At 65.6% G+C, this 22,487-nt stretch overlaps 3 protein-coding genes across 3 annotated transcripts; all 3 read left to right on the top strand.

Annotated features, from left to right (window-relative positions):
- Positions 1-3,268: 3,268 nt before the first annotated feature.
- Positions 3,269-4,853, top strand: EMIHUDRAFT_444913 (hypothetical protein). The gene is made up of 7 exons (XM_005771695.1): positions 3,269-3,290; positions 3,494-3,607; positions 3,832-3,897; positions 3,996-4,154; positions 4,224-4,287; positions 4,360-4,477; positions 4,545-4,853. The coding sequence occupies exons 1-7, from the start codon at positions 3,279-3,281 to the stop codon at positions 4,699-4,701; spliced, it is 690 nt and encodes a 229-aa protein (XP_005771752.1). The 5' UTR covers positions 3,269-3,278; the 3' UTR covers positions 4,702-4,853.
- Positions 4,854-8,390: 3,537 nt separating this feature from the next.
- On the top strand, positions 8,391-12,376 carry EMIHUDRAFT_458748 (hypothetical protein; the record flags this gene model as incomplete). Its single annotated transcript, XM_005771694.1, has 12 exons — positions 8,391-8,828; positions 9,092-9,171; positions 9,220-9,411; positions 9,639-9,741; positions 9,820-9,853; positions 10,152-10,175; positions 10,253-10,380; positions 10,724-10,774; positions 10,837-10,917; positions 11,596-11,646; positions 11,759-11,977; positions 12,044-12,376. 12 exons carry the CDS (start codon positions 8,391-8,393, stop codon positions 12,374-12,376), a joined length of 1,734 nt encoding a protein of 577 aa, XP_005771751.1.
- A 6,140-nt stretch (positions 12,377-18,516) lies between these two features.
- EMIHUDRAFT_45569 (hypothetical protein) lies at positions 18,517-19,253 on the top strand (the record flags this gene model as incomplete). The annotated part of the gene is made up of 2 exons (XM_005771693.1): positions 18,517-18,738; positions 18,900-19,253. Coding segments are annotated over 2 exons (576 nt in total), but the record flags the coding sequence as incomplete, so codon positions are not given.
- Between the last annotated feature and the right edge of the window lie 3,234 nt (positions 19,254-22,487).

Raw genomic sequence — 22,487 nt, 5'->3', positions numbered from 1 at the left:
TTTGCCCCTCCGAAACTGGCATGGGGGACCCTGAAGTAGCCCCTCGCATTCAGCTGCGGCACGAGACCTCGTCTTCCCGCCCTGACGCCGGTGCATGCACGACGCAGGTTCGTCCAGAGCAGCGGCCGATACTCGATGCTGATGGGCGGTGCGCGACATCTCCGAGACACCTCCCGGCCCTCTTCGCCCTTCCCCGCCACCGTGCCCGCCACACCGGGTGTCTCCACCTCGCGCGCCGTGAGGCACATCGGCAGCCTGCCGCGCACACACCTCCGCCACCCATTCTCCATCCCACTCTCCACGCAGAGTCGCACCCCGCTGCCGCCGGGCGGCGCACTCGCCCCACAGCTCTCTCACCCGGGCTCTGACACGCCCTAAGGGAAGGGGAAGGTACACTTCTCCACAGACCACACACACGAGGTGGTGGGGCAAGGGCCAGGCAGCCCTCGCGTCTCTGACACGTCCTCGGACACGTCCTCGACTCGTCCACAGCGGTCGCCGCCGCCGCCGGCGCCAAGGTCGTCACCGTGCCGACGCGAGCCTCGAGATCGCAATCTCGCTCGAGATCGCAATCTCCGCCTCGCGTCTCGTCCGCCGCTGCAGCTCCTCAGCTCGCCGCGCCGCTGCCGGATGCGACGCCGCTTCCCGCCTTCGTCGTCTCCACGGAAGAGAGGCTCGCCCTCACACAGCTTCACGCACACGCACACCGGGCCTTGCGCACGCGCCAGCTCCCGCCACGACCTCAGGGCCTGCTCAGGGCGCGGCGAGATGTGTGGCGCAGATGCGGCGGCGCCATCACCCTTTCAAAGTCGCGCGTGGAGCCCCCGCCACAGCCGTGCTCATCAGCCTTTCATGCCTGTCCTCTCTGTGCACAATACACTCGCACACGCCCGCGCGGCCCACGCACTGCGCTGCTGCCCGCGCCCTGAGAAAATAGCTCCAGCCGGCGTGCGCCCTCCCAGTTAGCAGCCCGCACGACGCAGCCGCACGCAGCTCTCTCTCATCCCATCAGCCGAATGATCGACCCAGCGTCTCCGTGCCCACCGACTACACCTCCTCGTGATGACCTGGCCTCGGCTGCCTCTTGCCCCCTCCAGGTTCGAGCGCGCCGCGGGGCAGGCTCGTGGGGCAGGCTTCACGCCGGTGCGAGTGCCGCCGGTCTTTGCGGCCGGCGACACATGCGGCGGGCGTGCCCTGCCCGGGAATGGGCAGCCTAGAAGCGGGATACGTATTCATAGGTAGTCCAACCAGCGCTCGAGAGGACGGCCGCAAGTCCGCTGCATTGTTTCACTGTGTTTGTGTCGCTCGTATTCACGCGGTGCTCTGCATACGCTGCACAACACCGTCCTCCCGCCGCGAGGCTGGCGTACTCAGCACGTAGGCTCGGGCACCCGCCGCTCGCGTTCCGAGACGGCTCCATTCCATCGTGAGTCCTCTACTGGTTGTTCGATAGGAACGGGCACCGGCTCGCGTTCCGAGGCGCGTGGCAGCGCATCGCCTACCGGAACGCCTCCGCCGCCATCTTCGAGGAGACATGCCCCCAGTCGCTTGGGCGTGCATAGGGGCCCGATCGTTTGCGCTGAGGCTGCCCTGTACCTCCTAGGACGACATCCTGGCCACCGGCGGCGCCTCCGCCGCCGCCGTCCGGGCGCACATTTCGGGGGCAGGGGGCGCAGACGTTGTTTTCCTTGGAGGCGACGGCAAGAGCTTCCGCTCACCATTAACAATTAAGAGTTAGCAACAGCACGAGCCGATACCACTCAATAGGCGACGGCAAGCGGACCAGCTTCCTCACGACGCACGCCATCTGGCTGAGCCCTCACGCGGCGTGGCAGCCTAGAAGGGGAAGACGTGCTCTTGTCTCCCAACCAGCGCTCGAGAGGACACGTACTCAGCCGTATTCTGACAGTATTCAGCGGTATGCAGCTGTACTCGCCTCCCTCGTATTCACGCGTGCTCTGAAGACTCTGCACAATACCGTCTTCCGCCCCGAGCTTGGCGTCTTCAGCACGTAGGCTCGGCAGCTGCTCCACTACACCGACCGCTGCCTCGACGGGTGCTAGCCACTACTAGCGAATCTGAACGCCGACCCTCTTCGCCCATGCATCCTCTACCATCATGTGTTAGGCCGCGCGCGTTTGTCGACCAGACCATACACTGCCTCTGCGTCGCCGGCCGCGACCCGATCATATGCAGGAGAGAGCAGGGAGGGGGGGAGGAGTGTGGGGAGCACACGGCTTGCTCACCCAAACGCACTGGGCCTTGCACCTTGTGTGCTGTGAGGCTCCTGCCCGTCGGGTGTGGAGATGCGAGGGCTGGCCCTTGCCCCACCACTTCGTGTGTGTGGACAAGTGAAACGTACCTTCCTACCTTAGGTCGAAGAAGTATGCCTGGCAGCAGCAGCGGCAGCAGCAGCGGCAGCAGCAGCAGCAGCAGCAGCAGCAGCAGCAGCAGCAGGAGGGCGGCGAGGCAAAGCACACGCGCTCCCGCGCCCTCTCGCCCTCTTGGAGGCGCGGGTCGGCGCCGGTACCGTCCCTCTCTCGTGCGCCGCTGTGAGAGTTCGTTCATGACTCTGATTGATGGTTGCTGTCGATTAGGCGACGTCTCTCTCGTGCGTCGCGGCGCCCATGACGCGCGTTGCTGGCGCGTTCGGCCGCGGCTTCTTCGTGCAGACACCGAAGATGCTGGATGCAGACCCTCGTATTCCGAGTCCGAGGAGACGCACTCCGCGCTAGTCACAGATTCAGCGGTATTGTAGCCCTCATATCTCTTAGCGGTATTCGCTCATGTGCACTCGAACACACGGCACACACCAGACCGCCACCCAGACCGTGTTCGCAACCCTGAGTGGCCTGTAGGTGAACCGTGCATACTCTCAACGCAGGTGCAGGACCGAGCGACGGGCAGGGCAGGAGCGCTTCACGATGCGAGTAACCGCGTCTCACTGGCCGTCGCCGCCCCCGCCGTCGCCGCCGTCGCCGTCGCCGCCCCCGCTGTCGCCACCGTCGCCCCCCCCGCCGCCCCCCTTCACTGCCCGCTGACGACGCTGCGCGACCGGCGCCACCCCCTAGATGCGGAGAGAGTTGTGTGCTCCAAGTAGCACTCGACTTTCGCCCAGCGCCGCGTCCGGAGAGGTAGACCCCTCTCCACGCCCCTGACGTGTGCCGTCTCCACAGCGCAGGCTCCACCTCGCGTGCTTCTTCGACGCGGACTCGCACCCGCTCGCGCGGCACTTCGTCCGCCACTACGCCACCGTCGTCGGTGTCCGGCTGGAGAGGATGACTTTCTGGGTGCACGCCCATCTTGCAGCCGAGATATAGCCAGAATACAGCGGAGCTGAGCCGAGTAAGTTGAGATATAGCCGAGCATAGCCCGCCACCCCACCTTCCGCCGAGATGTAGCCGAAATACAGCCGAGCCTAGCCGAGATGTGGCGTCTTCATCCCGTGCTCACGCCGCCACACACGCTCTAGCTCGGTCTGCACGTGCCTTAGGTGCACGCGCCAACCACCACGGACGCCAACGGGGTAGACGACCCACGCGCCAACGCAACCGCCGCCGCCGCCGCCGCCGCGGAGCACTCCTTGCACGCCGAGGGCGTCGACGATGTGACTGTTCCTGCTCTCGTACTCTCCAAACAGGCGGTGGAGGAGAGCGCGGGTTGAGGAGTGACTCTGAGATCCATAGGTGCGCCTCCTCGTCTCGATATCCGGGGAAGCGAGAACTATTCATCAATTCTCATCGCTCATCGCGCCGTGGTTCATCACAGGTGCGCCTCGAGGCGGCGGTCTAGTTGAGAGTTCGTTCATGCATGGTAATTCACCCGCACCAGGTACGGCGCATCTCGAGCCGGTGGAGCGACAAGCTCATGCTCAACGTCACAAACGATTTTATCAAGGCGCTCTCTCGCACCCTACCCCCCACACCGCCGCCGCCGCCGCCGCCGCCGCCGCCAAAACACTCAGTGGAGACGGCTCTTGCCGTCCCTGGCCTCAGGCGCTGCCGCGCGACCGCTGGCTGGTCTTCGCGAACATCGACGAGTTCTTCTACTTCCCGTGCGACATGCAGCGCCGCATCGCGGAGCGGAAGACCACCTTTTGCGCCGACATGGAGGACCGCGTCGCGCAGAGCCGGAGGGCGGTCGAGCTGCGCGAGGCGTCTTCGCCACGACGGGCCGACCGGTGTGAACAGCGTCTCTCTTCTCACAGCCCTGCGTGCCGACAGGCCCCGCCGATCGATGAGCAGTTCCCGGTCCGGTGCCGCATCCGCCAGTCGCTTCGCTCGCGGGGCCAGCGACCAATCACCCAGCACGCTAAAGTACCCGAATCCATCCTCTACCCCCACGGTACCGAATCCATAGGCCAGCGACCGATCACCACGGAGAAGATCACCCTGTTCCTCGCCTCGCCGGCCGGCAGGCCGCACCGGCAGTACAAGAGCCCCCACCGGCTGTTCTCGCAGTATGGCAAGCTCGGCAGGTGCAAAAGCACGGGCTCTTAATGAGTAAGGCTGGTATTTAGAGGACGGCTCTACATTCTTAATCAGGTGCAATAACACGGGATCCTTCTCGCACTACACGGCGACGACCATGTACGTGCAGGCGATAGAGAAGAAGCTGCGCAACTTCCGGTGGAACCCGACGGTGGAGATGGACTACCGAAGCCAGCTGAAGCTGCTTCGTGCGGACGCGCCTCTTTGCTGAGTGGATTCTGAGTCCGGGTGTGGAGATGCGAGGGTCGCCCCCTCGCCCCCGCTTGCCCCACCACTGTGTGTGTGTGGAAAAATTCACCTCACCTGTCTGCTAATGCCGCAGCCGCTCCTCGCTGCTCGGTGTGAACAGAGTTCGTACGGCTTTACACCGAGCAGCTCCAGCTCCGCAACTCGAGATCCCTCGAGAGATCACGCGGAGTCGGCTGGGGCTACGGCTTTATGTACTCCAGACAGTCACCTCACCTTCGTGCGCCGACGGCTGGAGACCAAAACCATTGGAGATTGGGTGTGCCATGGCATCGCTTCTCCTCTCCCTCCTCCTCCTGGCCGCGGTGCGGGGCGAGCCCGAGCCTCCTCGCGGGGCGGCTCGCCTCCGGCTCGGACGTCGCCCCAAGCGCCGCCCCCGGCCTGAGCAAAGGTACCAGTAGCGGCGGCGCCCGCCATTTTGAAGGCGGGGCACGACACCTGTTTCCTCGCGCGTCGTGATATTTTGTCGTGTCCGCGTTAGAGCAACAGTGGCACAGAGAGCGACACTAACTGTAGTGAGCGTCGGGCTGGTGGTTAGACGTCCACACCACTCTTCACACACTTCAGCAAGAGTTTGTTGCACGCTTTTCCACTGTGGCAGTCCAGTGGCAGCAGACCAAATCCAAGATCCAAGTCACATGACCCGCACCGACCACCGAGTTTGCAGGCCGAGCCGAGACTCGTAGTTCGCACCGGACACCAGCAGGAGCGACCGCTCTCCCGTCTCAGCGCTCCTGGGCCGCATCCGCCGCCATTCTGGCGGCAGCCGCCTTTGCCCTCGCAGCGGCAGTGGCCACGCGCCTCTCCTTGGCGGCGGCCAGCGCCGCCGCAGCCGCGGCCGCAGCCGCCTCAGCCGCAGCCGCAGCCTCCTCAGCCGCCGCCTCGGCCGCCGCCTCGGCCTCCTCCTCCGCCTCCGCCTCCTCCTCCGCCTCATCCGCCGCAGCGTCCAAGCGCGCCGCCTCGGCCACCTCTGCCGACGCCGCTGCCTGGCTCTCCGGCGTGATGCCGAGCCGGATCCTCTCCTCGGTGAGCGTCGCGAGAAGCAGGAGAAGCCTCGCCTCCTCGGCCTTTTTCGCCGCCTCGGCTGCGTCTGCCTCCGACGGCGCCTCGGCACCCTCCTCAGGCTCCTGCGACGGCCCAGCCCCGCCCGCCCCGCCGCCCTTCTTCTTCTTCTTGCCCTTCTTGCCCTTCGAGCGCTTCTCCGCCTCGACCTCTGCCAGCAGCTCCTCGGCGTGCCGCGCCGCCTCCTTCTCCTCCGCCGCCCTCTGCGCCGCCCTCTGCGCCGCTCCCGCAGCCCACGCTGCCTCCGCCGCCGCCTTCTCCGCCGCCTTCTCGGCCGCCGCGTGCTCCTCGAGGGCGCGCACGCACTCGGTGTGGCCCTCCTGCTTGGCAAACTGCAGCGCGGTCCAGCCATCCGTAGTGCACAGCGTCACGTCTGCGCCCGCCCGCAGCAAGCAGAGAAGGGCGGCGGACTGGCCGTGGAAAGCGGCGAGAATCAGTGCGGTGATGCCCTTGCTGGTATGCAACGAGAGATCCGCGCCGCGCTGGAGCAGCGCCTTGGCCAGCCCCTCGTGGCCCTTCATCGTTGCGAGCATCAGCAGCGTCATGCCGCTCTCAGGGCCGTCCGAAAAGACGTACTCGAACGTCGCGTTCACCTGCCCGCCGCCGTCGAGCCACGCCAGCACCGCCTCCTCATCGCCTCGCCGAGCTTCTTGCACAACCTCCTCTGGCACCGCACCGCCGCTGCTCGGCTCGGCCTCCTCGCCGCCCTCGCCGCTCGAAGCAGAGGCCGCGGCACTCGCACCCACCGCCGCGCCTGCGCCGCCTGCCTCGGCCGCCGCCGCCTCGCTCCGGCCCGCCGCCACTTCGCCGAGATACGTCCTGAAGGCCTCGACGCACTCGGTGTGGCCCTTCTCTTTGGCGATCTGCAGCGCCGTCTTGTCCGTCGCAGTGCGCAGCGCCATGTTTGCGCCCGCCCGCAGCAACTGGAGGATGACGATCGGGCGGCCGAAGAAGGCGGCGTTCGTGAGCGCAGTGTAGCGGGCGCTGTCCTGCAAGTCGACCTCCGCCCCGTGCCGCAGAAGCAAGTCGACCACCCGCTCGTGGCCATTGCCGGCGGCGTCAATCAGCGCGGTGACGCCGTCGTAGTCCTGCAGGTTGATCTCCGCGCCGTGCCGCAGCAGCAGCTCGACCACCCGCTCGTGGCCCTCCTGGGCGGCGCCCATCAGCGCGGTGTAGCCGTCGTTGTTCTGCAGGTCGACCTCTGCGCCGTGCTGCAGCAGCGTCTCGACCACCCGCACGTAGCCGTTGAAGGCGGCCGCCATCACCGCCGTAGTGCCGATGCTGTTTTGCGCGTCGGGCTTCGCGCCGCGCTTCAGCAGAAGTTCGACCAGCTGCTTGTGACCGTGTTCGGCGGCGATCAGGAGGAGCGTACAGCCACTCACACCACCACGCACGCACGTCGCGTCAGCCCGCCCATCCCCGCTGAGCCACGTCTGCACCACGCCCACCCTGGGGTGTCGACGGGCCCCCGGGGGCGACGGGGGTGCTCTCCGGCCGCGGCGGCCGAAAACGGGGGTCTCCGTTACGGTCCGTTAACGAAGTGATGCACTTGATGCAAGGGTGCCATTGTGCTCTACTACAAAAGTTGTGTAAGATGCCCAAGTCTCAGACGCTGGATCCTTAGCGGAGCTGAGTTCTGACGGTGTGAACACGAGCAACCGGAGTGACGACCGGGACCGGGCCGCACGCCGGGAGTGCCCCGACTAGCAGTGACGGGCGCGGATGAGTGAATGAGAGGTCGCTATCTGTGGGAGATGTGTTGTTAAAGACTAGGACTGCCTATCTCTCGCTGAAAGGAACCTCTCATTCGCTCGTCCGCACCCGTCACCGCTCACGGAGTGCTCCGCGTGCCGCACCGGCCGCCGCCGGCCGCCGGCCGCTTACGCGGTAACGGAACAGTGTTACTACTCCGCAACGTTGAGCTGGATCAAACTGAATAGTGCTCCTGAAAGCCCTCTCTCTGGGCTCTGCCACACAGTAGCAGCTCACGACTAGCAGCTGGTGTGGCTGTATTTGTAGCCATTTTTAGGCTTCAACTGGTCCCAAAATAGTAGCAACACCTCATGAAAATCAGTCAAAAAAGCCCCAAAAAATCGGCGCCTGCGGCGGGCTACCTGGGGCTGCGCCCCAGACCCCCTTGACTGGGGGGACCCCCCGCGAGAGCACCCCCGTCGCCCCCGGGGGCCCGTCGACACCCCAGGACGCCCACCTTGCCGTTCGCCGCCGCCGCCTCGATCCTTTTCGGCAGCGCGAGCGGCGCAGCCCGTGGCGCCGTTGAAGCGTGCCCGCGCCGGGAGGCGGCCGAGCCAGCCTTCGTCCGGCCGGGCATGCAAACGGGCGGGGTTGCGGATGCTGAGCGCGCCTCTCGGCGCGCTTGTTCGAAAAAAAATTCGTTGCCCGGGCTTCTAGTGCCAGTCCCGTACCCGGTGTCGTGCGAAAAAGGAAAAGAAGTTTCGCACACACAGGATACGGGAAAAAGAATTCCACTGGGGAGCGCCGCAGGCGCCCCAAGAAGGCCACTTGCGCGGAGAACCGCACGAATAGCGGTGCCGGTGCTCCACAGGCCCCTCCTGCTGCGGAGACCACTCTCCAATGGGTAGGGAGACCCTCCGCCAGCGCGAGCGGCGAGCGGCACACTTCCGCGTGCGCCATGAGGGCCTGGCGGACCGCGCTCCTGTCGACGCGGCCACGGTGCAGCAGTGCCTCCGCGGCCTTGACAAACACAACTGCAACCATTTCGGCGTGCGCGCCTGCGTGCGGATGGAGCTGGACGGACTGCACGAGCCGCCGAGCCACGCCTGGTGCGGCGGCACGCGCTGCCTCCTCCCGTGGCCGGCCGTCGGCAAGCGGACGACCTTCATCGCGTACGCCGCCTGGCGGAGGCGAGACCCGGCGGTGAAGCAGCTGATCGTCGGCGGCGCAGACCCGACCGTCTCGGAGGCGGCGGCCGAGGGCTGCGCACCCGCCGGCCTGCGCCAGGCGCTCCACTCCGTCGCGCCGCGCTCGGCCGTCTACGCCGTCGCGCAGATCGTGCGGCTGCGCTCGCTGGCGAACCGCGAAGCCTACTTTGGGCACGCGCGGCCAGCGGCTCGCTGCCCTAGAAGCGGAAGCGGAATGCGTGTTCATGCATTCCAACCAGCGCTCGAGAGGACACGTCTTCTTTCGCCGTCTCCCGCCGTATGTTGCGTATTCGCAGCCCCGTGTCTCCACGCGGTGCTCTGAGTACACTGCTATGAGCACACGGCGCCGAGACGGTACTCCCGCGCCTGACCTCGGCTGTCTTCCTGGCGCAGGCTTGCGACGCGTGCGGGGCAAGGCCGGGCGAGGACGGAGGCGCTGCGGCGCGCTGCGGGCCGCTGCTGCGCTGCGCGCCGTGCCGTGAGTGTGAACGGCGTCTCTTCACATCTGCAGCTGTGAACAGGCCGCTGCTGCGCTGCACGCCGTGCGGCTGCGTCTGCTGCGAGCGCTGCCTGTGGAGCACGTTTTGCGAGCCGCCGCAGTCGCAGTCCGAGGAGCGGGGCGAGGTGCGGTGCGGTGCCTGCCGCGCCAGCCTGCACACGCCGGGCGGCGAGGAGGCGGAGGAGGGCGCGGCGCTGGCGGGCCATTGCCGCGCGTGCGGCCAGGCGTGCCAAGGCCTAGAAGCGGGCTCTCTCTCCCCGTCTCTCCCCGTCTCTCCCCCAGATCTCGTGCCCCCCCGGGCCGCGCCACGCCCCAGAAGCGGAGCACGTTGTCTTGTACTCCAGCCAGCGCTCGAGGGGCACTATTCGACTGTGTTCCCCCGATCTCCCCGTATCTCCCCCTATCTCAGGCCGGCCACTGGTCCCGCAGCTGCCCACACAGAGCCTCCCGCGCCTCCTCCGCCGCCTCCGCCTTCGAGGAGGAGGCCGAGGCGGCGGCCGAGGCGGCGGACCAGGAGGCGGACCAGGAGGGTGGCGGTGAGGAAGTGGGGCGAGGCGGCGGAGGGTGCGGCGGCGGTGGCGGTGGCGGCGGCGACGGCCGTTGTGAGGGAGGATGTGGCGAGTGCGGGCGCTTTGGCGTCGGCGAGGGCGTCGGCGGTGAGGCGGGAGGCGAGGCTGCGGCGGAGGCGGAGGAGGCGAAGGAGGCGGAGGCGGAGGCGGAGGCGGAGGCGGAGTATGTCTGGCGGGGCGAGGAGCGGGTGGCGCTGCCCGGCAGGCCTCGGCCATACCTCTGCCACATCTCCCCATACCTCCCCATACCTCCCCATACCTCCCCACATCTCGCCAAACCTCGCCACATCTCCCCACATCTCGCCATATCTCGCCATATCTCGCCATACCTCCCCATATCTCCCCATATCTCCCCACATATCTCCCCACATCTCCCCTATCTCAGGCAGCCCCGCTGGACGTGCGGCTGGTGCCTCTACGATAACTTTTCGGGCCGGCAGAGCCGCCTCGTCTACAAGGCTCTCCACCACTAATCAGGCCGCTGAGTCGCCGGCCCGTACTCCTTCCTCAGGCCGAACTGCATCGTCTGCAACCTCGACCGCACCTGCCGCATGGCGGGGCGGCGGGGCGACGCGTTTGCTGCGCTGCCGCCGCGCGCTGCCGCCGCGAACTACGTGGCGCGCTTGAGCGACGAGCAGCGGCTCGAGGCTCTCCCGAAGGCAAACACACACACGCGTACACACACACACACACACACACACACACACACACACACACACACACACACACGCGCGCGCGCGCGCGTACACACACACACACACACACACACACACACACACACACACACACACGCGCGCGCGCGCGTACAAACACACACACACACACACACACACACACACACACACACACACACGCGCACACACGCACACGCGCACACGCGCACACACGCGCGCGCGCGCGCTAGCTGGCTATCTCTCGGCTATACCTCGGCTACCCCGGCTGCATCTCTCCCCCCAGGCCGCGGGCTCCTCCGACACGGCGCTGCTCCGCGCGCTCTGCTCGGCGAACGTCTCGCTCGACACTGCCTGCTCTATTCGCAATCAATCACCCCGGTATTGTTACTTCCTTAGGCCGGCGTCTCGCTCGACACTGCGGACGAGTACGGGATGACGCCGCTGCACGTGGCGGCGTGGAGGGGCGCTGCGGCGTCGGTCCGCAGGCTCCTGCTCCTCCAGATGCGGAGAGAGGGGGAGATAGGGGGAGATAGGGGGAGATCTTCCGCCGGCTCGCTCCTCGAGACGCGGAGCACAGGCCCATATCTCCCCATATCTCCCCATATCTCCCCATATCTCCCCATATCTCCCCGTATCTCCCCATATCTCCCCACATCTCCCCGCATCTCGAGAGGAGGGAGCACAGGCCCTTGTCTTCGCCCTCCCAGCCATCTCTCCCCCTCTCTCCCCACGCCGGCGCAGACTCGCTGCTCTTGGTGCGAATCCTCTCCCAGCCCGCGCGCACGGCGGCACGACTCCCGCGACCGCCGCCGCCGCCAACGGCCACGCCACCGCCCTCGACGCCCTCGCGAGCATCGGCGCGCGGCGTCTTCCCCGCCGCCGTTCCTACACACGCCTAAAAGAGTGCGCCGGTGGAGGCCTCGACCGATTGCCCACCCCGAGATCGCCCGAGATCACCCGAGATCACCCGAGATGACAGCGACGGCGTCTGCTGCGCCCGACGCCACCCCGAGATCACCCGAGATCACCCGAGATCACCCGAGATCAGGCGCCGACCTGGACAGCGACGGGTCGGAGAGGGGCGTGACGCCCCTCCTGCACATCCTCCGCCGGGCGGCGCCGGCCGCGCTGCAGGCAGCTGCCACCTCGGGCGAGGGCGACGCAGCGCTGCGGGCAGCGTGGTGCCCCGCGCGAGCGCTGCAGACGGTGCCGACGTCACCTCTCCCCATCTCTCCCCATACCGCCCCTATCTCAGGCTGTCCCGCTGGTCACATCTCCCCGCATCTCCCCGCATCTCCCCACATCTCCCCTATCTCAGGCAGTCCCGCTGCCGACGGTACGCGGCGCGGGCTTGCGCGTGCTCATCTCGAGTCGAGAGGGGCACGCCGGAGCCGGGTCGGTGGTGATCGACGGCGCCGTCCCCGAGCCGCTGCTCGAGAAGCTCGACGCGCTCTTCGCCTCTCTCCCCCTCGCGCCGCGCTACAAGTGCACGCAGGGCCTCAACGACCGCGCGTACTTTTGCGATGCCGAGGGGTGGGTCAGCGCCGCGCTCGCCGGCGCGGTCGCCTCCGCCGCCGCCGCCGCCGCCGCGGCGGGCGGCGAGGGCGTGCCCATCGTCGGGACGCCGATCGCGCACATGCGGTTCCTGCTCTACGCAGAGGCGGGCGGGGGACTGCCGCCGCACGTCGACCTGTCGCGGACGGACGCCACGGGGCGCACCTCGACGCACACCTTCATCCTCTACCTCTCCGGCTGCGCGGAGGGCGGCGAGACCGTGCTGCTCGAGTCGCTCTCGCTCGGCAAGGGAAGCGTGCGCGCCGCCGTGACGCCGGTGCGAGGCCGCCTGCTCCTCTTCCCGCACGCGTGCCCGCACCTCGCCCGGCCGGTGGTCGCGGAGGGCCTACCGAAGCTGCTCCTGCGCGGGGAGATGTATTAGGGGAGGCGCTTACACCGTCGTTTTCAGCAAGCAGAGAGGCACGCGGGGGGCGCTCACGCCGGCTTGCGAGCGAGAGTCGCCTTAAAACGCTCTGCTGGGACGCAGATGCGCCCAGATCGCAGTCGCAGACGGACACTTCTGAATAAGAGAACTTCTGTTGGCCTCGTGAGCTGTACCGTGAGCTGTACCGTGAGCCGTACGGGTCTTGGGAGGCGTGCGTGATTTTGCGCGGAGGAAGGAGCCAGAGTCTTTTTTAGTAAGGTACGGCGCACGGGCACGGCATTAAAAGTGCATCTGCAAGGCCCAGTGCGCGTGGGTGAGCGACGTGTGTGTGTGTATGTGTGTGTGTGTGTGTGTGTGTGTGTGGTGTGCACACGGCTCACGGGCGAACAGGTGAGACGTCTCTGTCTCACGGGTTTTTCGTCCCTGTCTCAACGCTGTGCCACAAATGCGTCTCAGTAATGTCTATCACATACTCTCACCGATCTCTGCGTTGTCTCAGCCTGGTCACAGCAACAGTCTCACTTTGTCTCAAGGATGTCACACACACGGCACAGTCACCTTCAGAGACGTGTTTGAGACACCAGTGAGACAAATGTTCACCCCTGCTGTGTGACAATGTCGTCTCTACTACGTCTCGTCATTTCCTCTCGTCTCACACTCGTCTCACGGTGAACAAGCGGCAATCCTCGTCTCACTCGGTCTCACAACGGCATAGTTGCTGCGCCAAGCGACTCGTCTCACTTGCTTCTGAGACTGTGCTGAGCCACAATGAGACACGGCGCAGAACGGGTGTGAGACGCCACAAGCCGCTGCCTCATCACAGCGCGTTGTCAGATACCATCTTACCATGCCATGAGCCAACCTCTGAGACGCAATCGTGAGACATTGGCGGGAGAGTCGAGACTATAGGCTGCGTCTTTGCTAGCCAGTTGTAGCGCGGTCGGCAGAGGGGTGAGGGCGGCGACAGCATGGGTGGCGGACCGCCTCACCTCGGAGCGGTCGGTGCAAAGTACTCATCAAGCCGAGGGCGTAGCCGCGACGAACAGAGGGCGAGAGCGTAGTGCTGGGCACTAACCCGAACCGCCGGCCCCTGCCCGCGCGTGTGTGTGTGTGTGTGTGTGTGTGTGTGTGTGTGTGTGTGTGTGTGTTGTGTGTGTGTGTTTGTTGTGTGTGTGTGTTGTGTGTGTGTGTGTGTGTGTGTGTCCTCAGTGTGTGCGCGTCTGCGTGTCCACTGCCCGATCAACAGAGGCGGGTACCGCCGCAGGTCCCCTAGTACTGACGGCACAATTGGTGCCCTCTACGTGTGAGCCTGCAACCAAGATTCTTTTGTTGGGGCGGGCGAGTGCACGGAGCTAAGTGCCTCGCCGCCCTCGCGGGAGTCGCTTAGGCGGCTCCCGTGGTGTGTACCTGTGTTAGTGCCAGTGCACGCCAGTCCCGTGCCCCGTGTTGTGCGAGGGAGCTTCGTTGTGCTTGTAAAATTCTTTTGTTGGCCAGTGCGAGCCAGTCCCGTGCCCAGTGTTGTGCGACGGATTGTAAAATTCTTTTGTTGGCGCGCCCAGCGGCCGCATGCTGTTCGACGCGAATAGGAATACCACGGAACGCATTGGCCCATCAAGTCGTGTGCGTCCCCGCTGCAACGTGCACGTCTTTCAACCCGTCCACAAGACGTCGACCAAGTCTCGGCAGGGAGGGTCGACCGAGTCTCAGTACGACGTGTTCAGCAGAATTGCTCCGCGCGTCAACTCGACGCCGCGATCCAGGGCCGACTGGATCTTCGGATCGGATCTCACCTTGTTCCGCACGGCGGAAGGTGTGAGAAAAGAGATGGCGCGTCACACGGCGGCTGAAAGAGTCGGCGTAGCCGCGCGCACCTCGGTGCGGCGGTAGCGCACCTACGGGCAGTGTGTTGTTCGCTGCGTCACCACGCTCCCACCCGCTGCGGGCTTAGGCGGCGCTCCCATGCGGGCCCCTGTGCTATAGTTGCTCGGGCGAGGACGTGGGCCCGATCTGCTGACCACTGGTGCAGCGCATGACGATCGGCCGTCGATCCCGAGGCACGAGGGTCGTCGGTTTAGCTAGGGAGCCTGGCGATGGACGCCAGCGCGACCCCTCGTGGCATCTCTCTCGCCGTCGGCGAGCTAGGGGCTCGCGGACGGCCGATTAATTAACAGTGTACAGACCTCGTGCCCGGCCGCCTCGAAGACGCGACCGACGGCGAGCGCGTAGCCGTCCGAGCGCGCGGAGTACATGCGGGCGGCGGCCTCCGCCTCTCCCGCGCTTCGCCCCCGCTCTGGCGGCAGTTGGAAGTGCGTCGAGTAGACGACCGTGACGCTGGACGCATTGGGCAGAGGCAGGCGAGGGAGGATGCTCCGGTAGCCCGCCGCGGTGGGGGTCGCCTTGCCGTCGTGGAGGCACGGCGGCTCGGCCGCGCAATCGCCGCGCACGAGCATGTCTCCAGTGCGGACGTGGACGAGGACTGCGCCGGCGGCGGCACGAGTAGCGGGGCGGCGGAGGTCTAAAAGGCTGATGAAGCAGCGCTTGTTGAATCGCCGGTCGCCACACACATGGAGGTACCGGCAGCCCAATGAAGCGGGCCAGAGGCCACAAACATATGGCTCGCTCACCTGGTATGTCGCGAGCGCATACTTTGGCGATCTGAAGCGCCACACAATGTCTCCAAGACGGTAGAGGTGAGGTGATGAGAAGGCCAGCTCCGGCTTTAGAGCGCACGCCGTGCACGCGAAGCCACCAAAGAGCGACTTTGCCTCAGTGCCGCCGAAGGCCTGGCCGTCGGCGGTCTGCAGCAACGCGTCTTCGACCTCGTCCTGGGTCCAGCTCGCATGGCCCGCCGCAAAGTCGGCCGACCCCTCTGGGCCGAGTTGCTCGGCGAGCCAGAACGCCGCCTCGTGCGGTGTCTGAGGGAGGGTGTAGAGGATGTAGAGGATGTAGAGTGTAGAGCGCTGTAGAGCTGTAGAGCTGTAGAGCGCTCTGGAGCGCTGTAGAGCTGTAGAGCTCTACATCCGGCGCGGGACGAACTGCGTGCGTTGTAGAGCGCTGTAGAGCGCGATTTTGCTGTAGAGTTTGTTGTAGAGGCTCTACGGCAAAACCGCGCCGGGAAGGCAGTGACTCAAAGAGGTCGAGCCGCGCTAATGGGGTGTCTCCGAGCTTACTGGAGCTCTGATGGACGGCCCTGACTATCCCTGACACACAGAGAGTCACTCTGACGGCACACAACACCCTATGACTGCGTCATGACCAGCCTGCCATGCGTCGCCGGTGCCGCATTCGTCCCTGTGCTTCTTTAGCAGGCGGTGGACTGTCGGCTGCGAGGACGGTCGCATTTGCGCTAGGCGAGGCGAGCATTCAGGCGCGTTGCATGCGCCATGACTCGCGCCAGCGCGTGCGGGAGCTCCTGGCTGAGCGTTGAGTCCAGGTGAGTTGCGCTGGCCACTATCGCTACGCCGAGCCGAGCTGACGCGCCGAGGCGCCGGCCAGTCGCAGCCGTGAGGCATGCCACAGCAGCAGAGGCACCTGCCACCCATTGGGCGGGCAGACAGATAGAAGGCCAGGGCAGCACTGGCAAGTGCAACGCGCCTCATGTCGGAGAGCGACCGTGCCTCGTTCGCCGCTTTTGATGTACGTACTTTTAGCTTACTGGGAGAAAAGAGAGAGGGGGTTGTGTTCTCTAGGCCCCTAGGGGCCCTACGCGCGGCGTGAGAGCTCGGAAGCGAGCTTAGCACGGCGATCGAGGATGGCACGGTTCACCCCCTTCACCGAAGCGATGGAGATGCGTTCCGCGTGGTGTGACTCTCTCTCTCTCTTGATGTAGAGTTTGTTGTTGGTATGATAGTAGTGTGGCAGTTTGGTCGAAGGGCGCCCGGGTCGCCCCGGAGCGGCCCCGCGCGGGGAGGTGGGTGGAGGGCGGGCACCACGCCATCGGGCAGGCCACGCGGGGACGCAGCCGGGGCCAGCGCGCGGCGCTAGAGGGCCGGGCGCAAACTTGTTGCACCTGCCTGCACCTGCACCTGCACCTGGGTGCAGCGAGTTTTGGTGGTTCGAAAAGCGGAGCGCGCAGTCCTTGTGGCTGCGATGCCTCCGCCAGGAGACACGGATGGCGCCGTCAGGAGCGACGAGGCTGGCGAGGCGCCGCATTCGGTCGTCGTCCTGCCGGCGACTAGCGATCTGAGCAGTACATTGAGGCCGTTGGTGGAGCGAGATCGTCGCGAGCGAGGTGACGAGGATGGAGCTGTGGGTGTAGCCGGTGGAGGCTTGGTTGCGTCGTCCACGACGAGGCGTCGGAGAATGACGAGAAGCGTGACGGTGATTCTCGGGCCGAGGCCGATGTCTCATAGGGAGGAGGTGACTTTATGCGCCTTCGCAACGCGGTTCAATTGTGGACGAAGATGTACACGGAGATGGGATGGTGCGACGACATGCGGGACAAGCTAGAATCGTGCAACATGCACATGTTCGCACCGCGAGGTGGAACCGAGGTTTAGACGGGTGTGGCTCCAGGGTCCGGTGCTCCAGGATGCAGCGGCTGCGAACCGGCGCAGTTGTGTCCGCAATGTGCTCACTGATGTGGCTCAGCAGGAGGATCAGGACGGCAACCACGCACAAATGTCTGTGTTGTATGCGCGAGCGATGCTGGGCTATCATTACACACTGGCTGCGATCGGGAAGCACATGCATAACCTAGAAGACGGAGAGCAGAGTACAAATTCGGATCTTGATGAGGCGGGGGAGATCTTGGTTGCCGCCGAGGATCTGCTTTCCCAGCTGGAATCAGTGAAGCAGATGTGGTACAATGCCGGTTTCCAAGGCAACTTTGCGGAGAAGAGTGTGCGTGACGCCTTTGCGGATCGGACTAGTAGTGTGCTTGCCCAGCTGGCAGTGATGTCACTGCACACGTTGCAGAACCACTTGCAAAATACGACTGCCGGTGCGAGGTTTTCGGAGATTGCTGCTGACATGTCTGCTAGGATCAGCACGACAGAGCGGCAAGAGCGAGACAACAAGGAGGCGGGGGCATCTTCGGCTGCTGAGGTTACGCAGACCGACTGCAGCAAGAGGCTTTGAGGGAGCTTACACACTGACGGCGTTGTCGCTGACGGCGTTGTCGAGCGTGTGTGTAGAGATTTCACGTTGTAGAGCGCCTCTACATCGCTCTACAACGCACGCAGTTCGTCCCGCGGCGGATGTAGAGCTCTACAGCGCTACAGCGCTCTACAGCTCTACAGCTCTACAGCGCTCTACACTCTACATCCTCTACACACACCCTCCCTCAGGTGAAACTGCAACGGATGCATGCGTGCAGCACGAACGGCTGCGATTCAGCGGTCGCGCCGCTGACCGTTCAGGTCGAGCTCGGCGAGCTGAGCAAGATCATCCAGCGGCGCGACAGCTGAATCGCAAGCGAGAGATTTCACGTTGTAGAGCGCCTCTACATCGCTCTACAACGCACGCAAGTTCGTCCCGCGGCGGATGTAGAGCTCTACAGCGCTACAGCGCTCTACAGCTCTACAGCTCTACAGCTCTACAGCGCTCTACACTCTACATCCTCTACACCCTCCCTCAGTGCGGTGTACGAAGCGGCGGCCGTTCGAGTAGCTCGATCGACGAACGAACGATAACCCTCGGCTGCACGAGCTACTTTCGCGGGCCGTTTGGAGACCGCTCCTTCGGCGTGCCTCACTCCCTGCTCGGCCTTCCGCGGGGCGCGAGCTCCCTGCTCGGCCTTCCGCGGGGCGAGAGTGGGGTTCCCACGGCAATACACGTCGCGCGCCGTCTCGCGCGCTCGCTAAGAAGCTGCATGTGCGCGATCCACGCCAAATCAACGAGGCATGCTGTTCAACTTCGCCGCCGACGAGGAGTTGGCCTCCAGCGCGTCCGCAGCCGAGCTGATGGAGGCGCGAGAGGTGGCGCTCGACGAGGAGGTTGACGCGAGCGGCTGGCCAGTAGAGGCCGTGTGGCCGTGCACCTGCGCCGCCGGCCATCCGGCAGCACGCCACGCCGCGACGCGAGGTGCTCCCGCCGAACGGTGCGCGGTGTGCGGCCTCGCCGAGCTTCGAAAGCCGATCGTGCCCGAGTCGCGGGTTCCGGAACTGCTCGCAGACGCGCCCGGCCTCTCTGCGGCCGTGCGCGCCTCTGATCTCGTGCCAGGAGGATACGAGGGCGGCTTCAAGCTCTGGGAGTGCGCGGTCGACCTCCTGCACGAGTTGGGCGCGCGCCACCGCGACGGAACCCTCCGCGCGAGCGGCGCGTCCGTGCTCGAGGCGGGCTGCGGCGCGGGCCTGCCGTCGCTGCTCGCGCTGCAGCTTGGCTGCCGTGTGGCAGTGCTGCACGACTTCAACGCGGAGGTGCTCCAGAGCCTCACCATGCCCTCGCTCCGCCTCAACGGCCTGGCACACGCGCCGGCGCGCTTCTACGCCGGCGACTGGGCGCGCACACCCCGACGAGCCGGCAACGGCTCTAAGACACACCTGACACACTCTGAAGCCTCGCCGCTGCCGTTGGGCAGGCGCACCTCGACTCGCTGCTCACCTCGCAGCGGCGCGCCGAGGCGGCGGCCGTCGTGGAGGCCGCGGCGCCCTCGTCGTCCCCGCCGCTGCCACCCGACGGGTTCGACCTCATCTTGACCTCCGACACAATCTACGACGCCGGTGCGGCGCGGCGCTTGTGGCACCTCATCGCGTCGCAGCTTCGCCGCCCGGTGGGCCTCGCGCTCGTCGCGGCGAAGAGCTACTATTTCGGTGTCGGTGGCTCGGTGGCGGCGTTCCGAACGCTCGTCGAGGAGGACGGCCGTTTCTCGTGCACGAGCGCGAGGGTGGTTGAGGACGGCGCGTCCAACCGGCGCGAGGTGCTGCTGATCCGGTGGCGGACTCATGTGGAGTGATAAACCACCGAACAGCCTCAAACACACGCGCACCAAAATTGTGTAGCTTTTATGTGCACCATTTTTGTGAAATCTGAAAAAACGAGCACGGCAGCTTCGTGCAAGCCGGAAGCCCTTGAGCCTTGTGTGTGTAAAGGAACACACTCAGTCATTCCACATCCAGTGCTTGTGGTAGAACACTCAGTCATGTGACTTCGAGAGAAATCTGACGATTTTTTATGCAAACATGCGAACGGGACGGCAGCCTGCGCAGCCTCTAACTATTCGCGTCGGAGCGCGTAGCGGAGAGTGGGCCCCGAGTTTGAAAAGGGCGACGGACGCTTGCGTCCTAGCCTCCAACAACGCCTCCCCGGCGCAGAGGGGCCGCCGGAGGGATGCTCAACCGCTCCACGCCACGCCGCTTGCGGCGGTCCTCTTCCCACCTCCGCTGAGGGCCGTGTCATTCTTCTTTTTCTGTTTTAAGGTTCTCCATGCCAGTTTCGGGGGGCAAACCCCGCCCGCCCCCTAGAGCCCCAGGTAAGGCCTAGGTGTGGCCTAGGGCATCAGAAGGGACCAAGAGGAGTCCAGTCTGAGCCATAGAGCCCATGTCTTTGCCCCCGAAGGTCGCGTTCAAATGCCCGGAACGGACGTTACAGTGGTGTCCGGCCGGCGCGATCACCGAGCTCGCGAGCTGTGACGCTCAGGGAAGCCGGATGAGGTACTGGTTTCTTTGCCCGGGGCTGGCCTTCCCCCCAGGCTGGATCAGCTGAGCAAGGTTTATCCCTACTCGAGTAGTCTGGCCGATTTTTTTCGCGGTATCCGCGGCGGGATATGGCGGGATATGGCGGGATATGGCGGGATATGGCGGGATATGGCGGGATACCGGGAGATACACGCGGATATGATGAGATACGGAGCCCCGACGATGTGTTCACGACAACGTCCGTGAAGCGTGAAACCGCAAATCGGACGCAACGGGCGAACTTCGCGCTTCGACGGCCCCGCTTGTCGAGCACATATCATTCTCCCCTTTTCGAGCGCACGCGACGTCTAAGTTTCTTTTTTGCCGTCGCGCTCTGCGGGCCGGAGCGCGGAGAGGCCGGGCTGCTCGGCGTGAGGCGGGCAGGATACGGCGGGATATGGCGGGATATGGCGGGATATGGCGGGATATGGCGGGATACGGTCAGATATGGAGAGATACATCAAGATACCGCAAAAAAATCGGCCAGACTAGGGCTAGGTTTGGGGAGAATCCTATAGGATCGTCAGATATTTTGACGGATGACCGAAAATGGGCAAAAACGGGGTGTCAAGGCGTTCACCCCCAACACGACACAAGGACCATGCAGAAAACTCTTTTGTCCCAGACTCGCCTCTCGCCACTCTCGGGCACGTTCGCAGGTGGCGAACAGGCACGCGCGGCAACACAGAGCCTTGCACACCCTTTCGCCCTTCTCATCACTGCCCCGGCGCCCACTCCTCGACCTTTTTGGGCAGCAGCTGGTTCGACAGGTCCTCCCCGTGGCCCAGGCGGCCGTCCTCGCCCTTGCCCCAGGTAAACACGGCGCCGTCGGCGGTGATGGCGAGGCTGTGGAGGAGTCCAGCCGACACAGCGACGACGCGCTGCCCAGCGAAGGCCTCGACCTTCTTGGGCAGCAGCTGGTCCTGCTGGTCGCCGTGGCCTAGCTGGCATTGGCCTCCATAGCCCCAGCTCCAGACGGCATCGTCGGCGGTGATAGCGAGGCTGTGACTGCCTCCAGCCGACACAGCGACGACGCGCCGCCCAGCCAACGCCTCCACCTTCTTCGGCAGCAGCTGGGTCTGCCTGTTGCCGTGGCCCAACCGGCCAGAGACTCCATAGCCCCAGCTCCAGACGGCGCCATCGGCGAAGAGGGCGAGGCTGTGGTTGACTCCAGCCGACACGGCGACGACGCGCTGGCCAGCGAAGGCCTCGACCTTCCTCGGCAATGGCTGGCGCTGCTCGTCGCCGTGGCCCAACTGGCCAAGGGCTCCAACGCCCCAGCTCCAGACGGCGCCGTCGGCGGTGAGGGCGAGGCTGTGGAAGCCTCCAGCCGACACAGCGACGACGCGCTGCCCAGCGAAGGCCTCGACCTTCTTGGGCAGCAGCTGGTCCTGCTGGTCGCCGTGGCCCAGCAGGCCCCAGCCTCCACCGCCCCAGCTCCAGACGCTGCCGTCGGCGGTGAGGGCGAGGCTGTGGCGACCTCCAGCCGACAGAGCGACGACGCGCTGCCCAGCCAACGCCACGACCTTCTTGGGCAGCAGCTGGTCCTGGCCCAACCGGCCATAGGCTCCACCGCCCCAGCTCCAGACAGCGCCGTCGGCGGTCAGGGCGAGGCTGTGGTTGACTCCAGCCGACACACTCACGGCACGCTCGTCGCCCAGCGAAGAGGAGAGGCGGGTCGGCGTGTTGAGCCGCGTCACGCCCTCGCCGTGCCCGAGCAGCTCTGGGTCGTTGGACGAGCCGCACGACGAGAGCCGCCCCTCGCCGTCGATGAAGAGGCTGTGCGTTTTGCCTGCCGCCGCCCTCGCCGGCGGGTTGGACTCGCACAGCAACGCCGAATAGCACAGCCACCGCACGGCGCAGCTCTCACCCTCTGGCAGCGCCGGCAGCTCGAAGCCGCGCTCTTGCGCCCACAAGCGGATGCCCTCCGCCGCGAGCGAGGCGTGGAAGAGCAGCGAGACGGCCGCGACGCGAGCGATGTCGAGGGGGCTGTCGCAGCGAGAGAGGGCGCGCTCGAGGAGCTCCCTGGGGAGGTCGAGGAGGCGGGCGGGCGGCGGCGTGTCTGGCGAGGGAGCGGCGGTGGAGGCGGAGGCGAGGCGGCGCGAGCGGCGGCGCGGCGGGGTGGACATCGCGAGAAAAAGAAAAAACCCCGGGAAAACTGGTATTCCGTTTCTGCCTTTTTCTTAAACTCCCTCGCACGACACTAGGCACGGGACTGGCGCGCACTGGCACTAACACAGGTACACCACGGGAGCCGACGACAAGAAACTGTGGCGAATCTCTCTGCCAACGCTTACACATCGCGGCAGTTGAGGCGCCCGTTACCGCGCGCGCAGCGCGATTCGCCGTCTGAGCCTAGCGTGGCGCGCGCGCGAACTCCCCTAGATACGATTACCGTACATATTTCTTTCCGCCATCGGGCCACGAGAGCTTGACAATGATCTCGCTGCTCTCATCGCTCTCGGTGGCCGCGCTCGACGCGCCGGTGCCGC

The sequence above is a fragment of the Emiliania huxleyi genome (assembly GCF_000372725.1).
Source record: "Emiliania huxleyi CCMP1516 unplaced genomic scaffold EMIHUscaffold_374, whole genome shotgun sequence".
NCBI lineage: Eukaryota > Haptophyta > Isochrysidales > Noelaerhabdaceae > Emiliania > Emiliania huxleyi.
The sequence above is the reverse complement of the archived record's forward strand: the minus strand, read 5'-3'. Positions and strand labels throughout refer to the sequence as shown.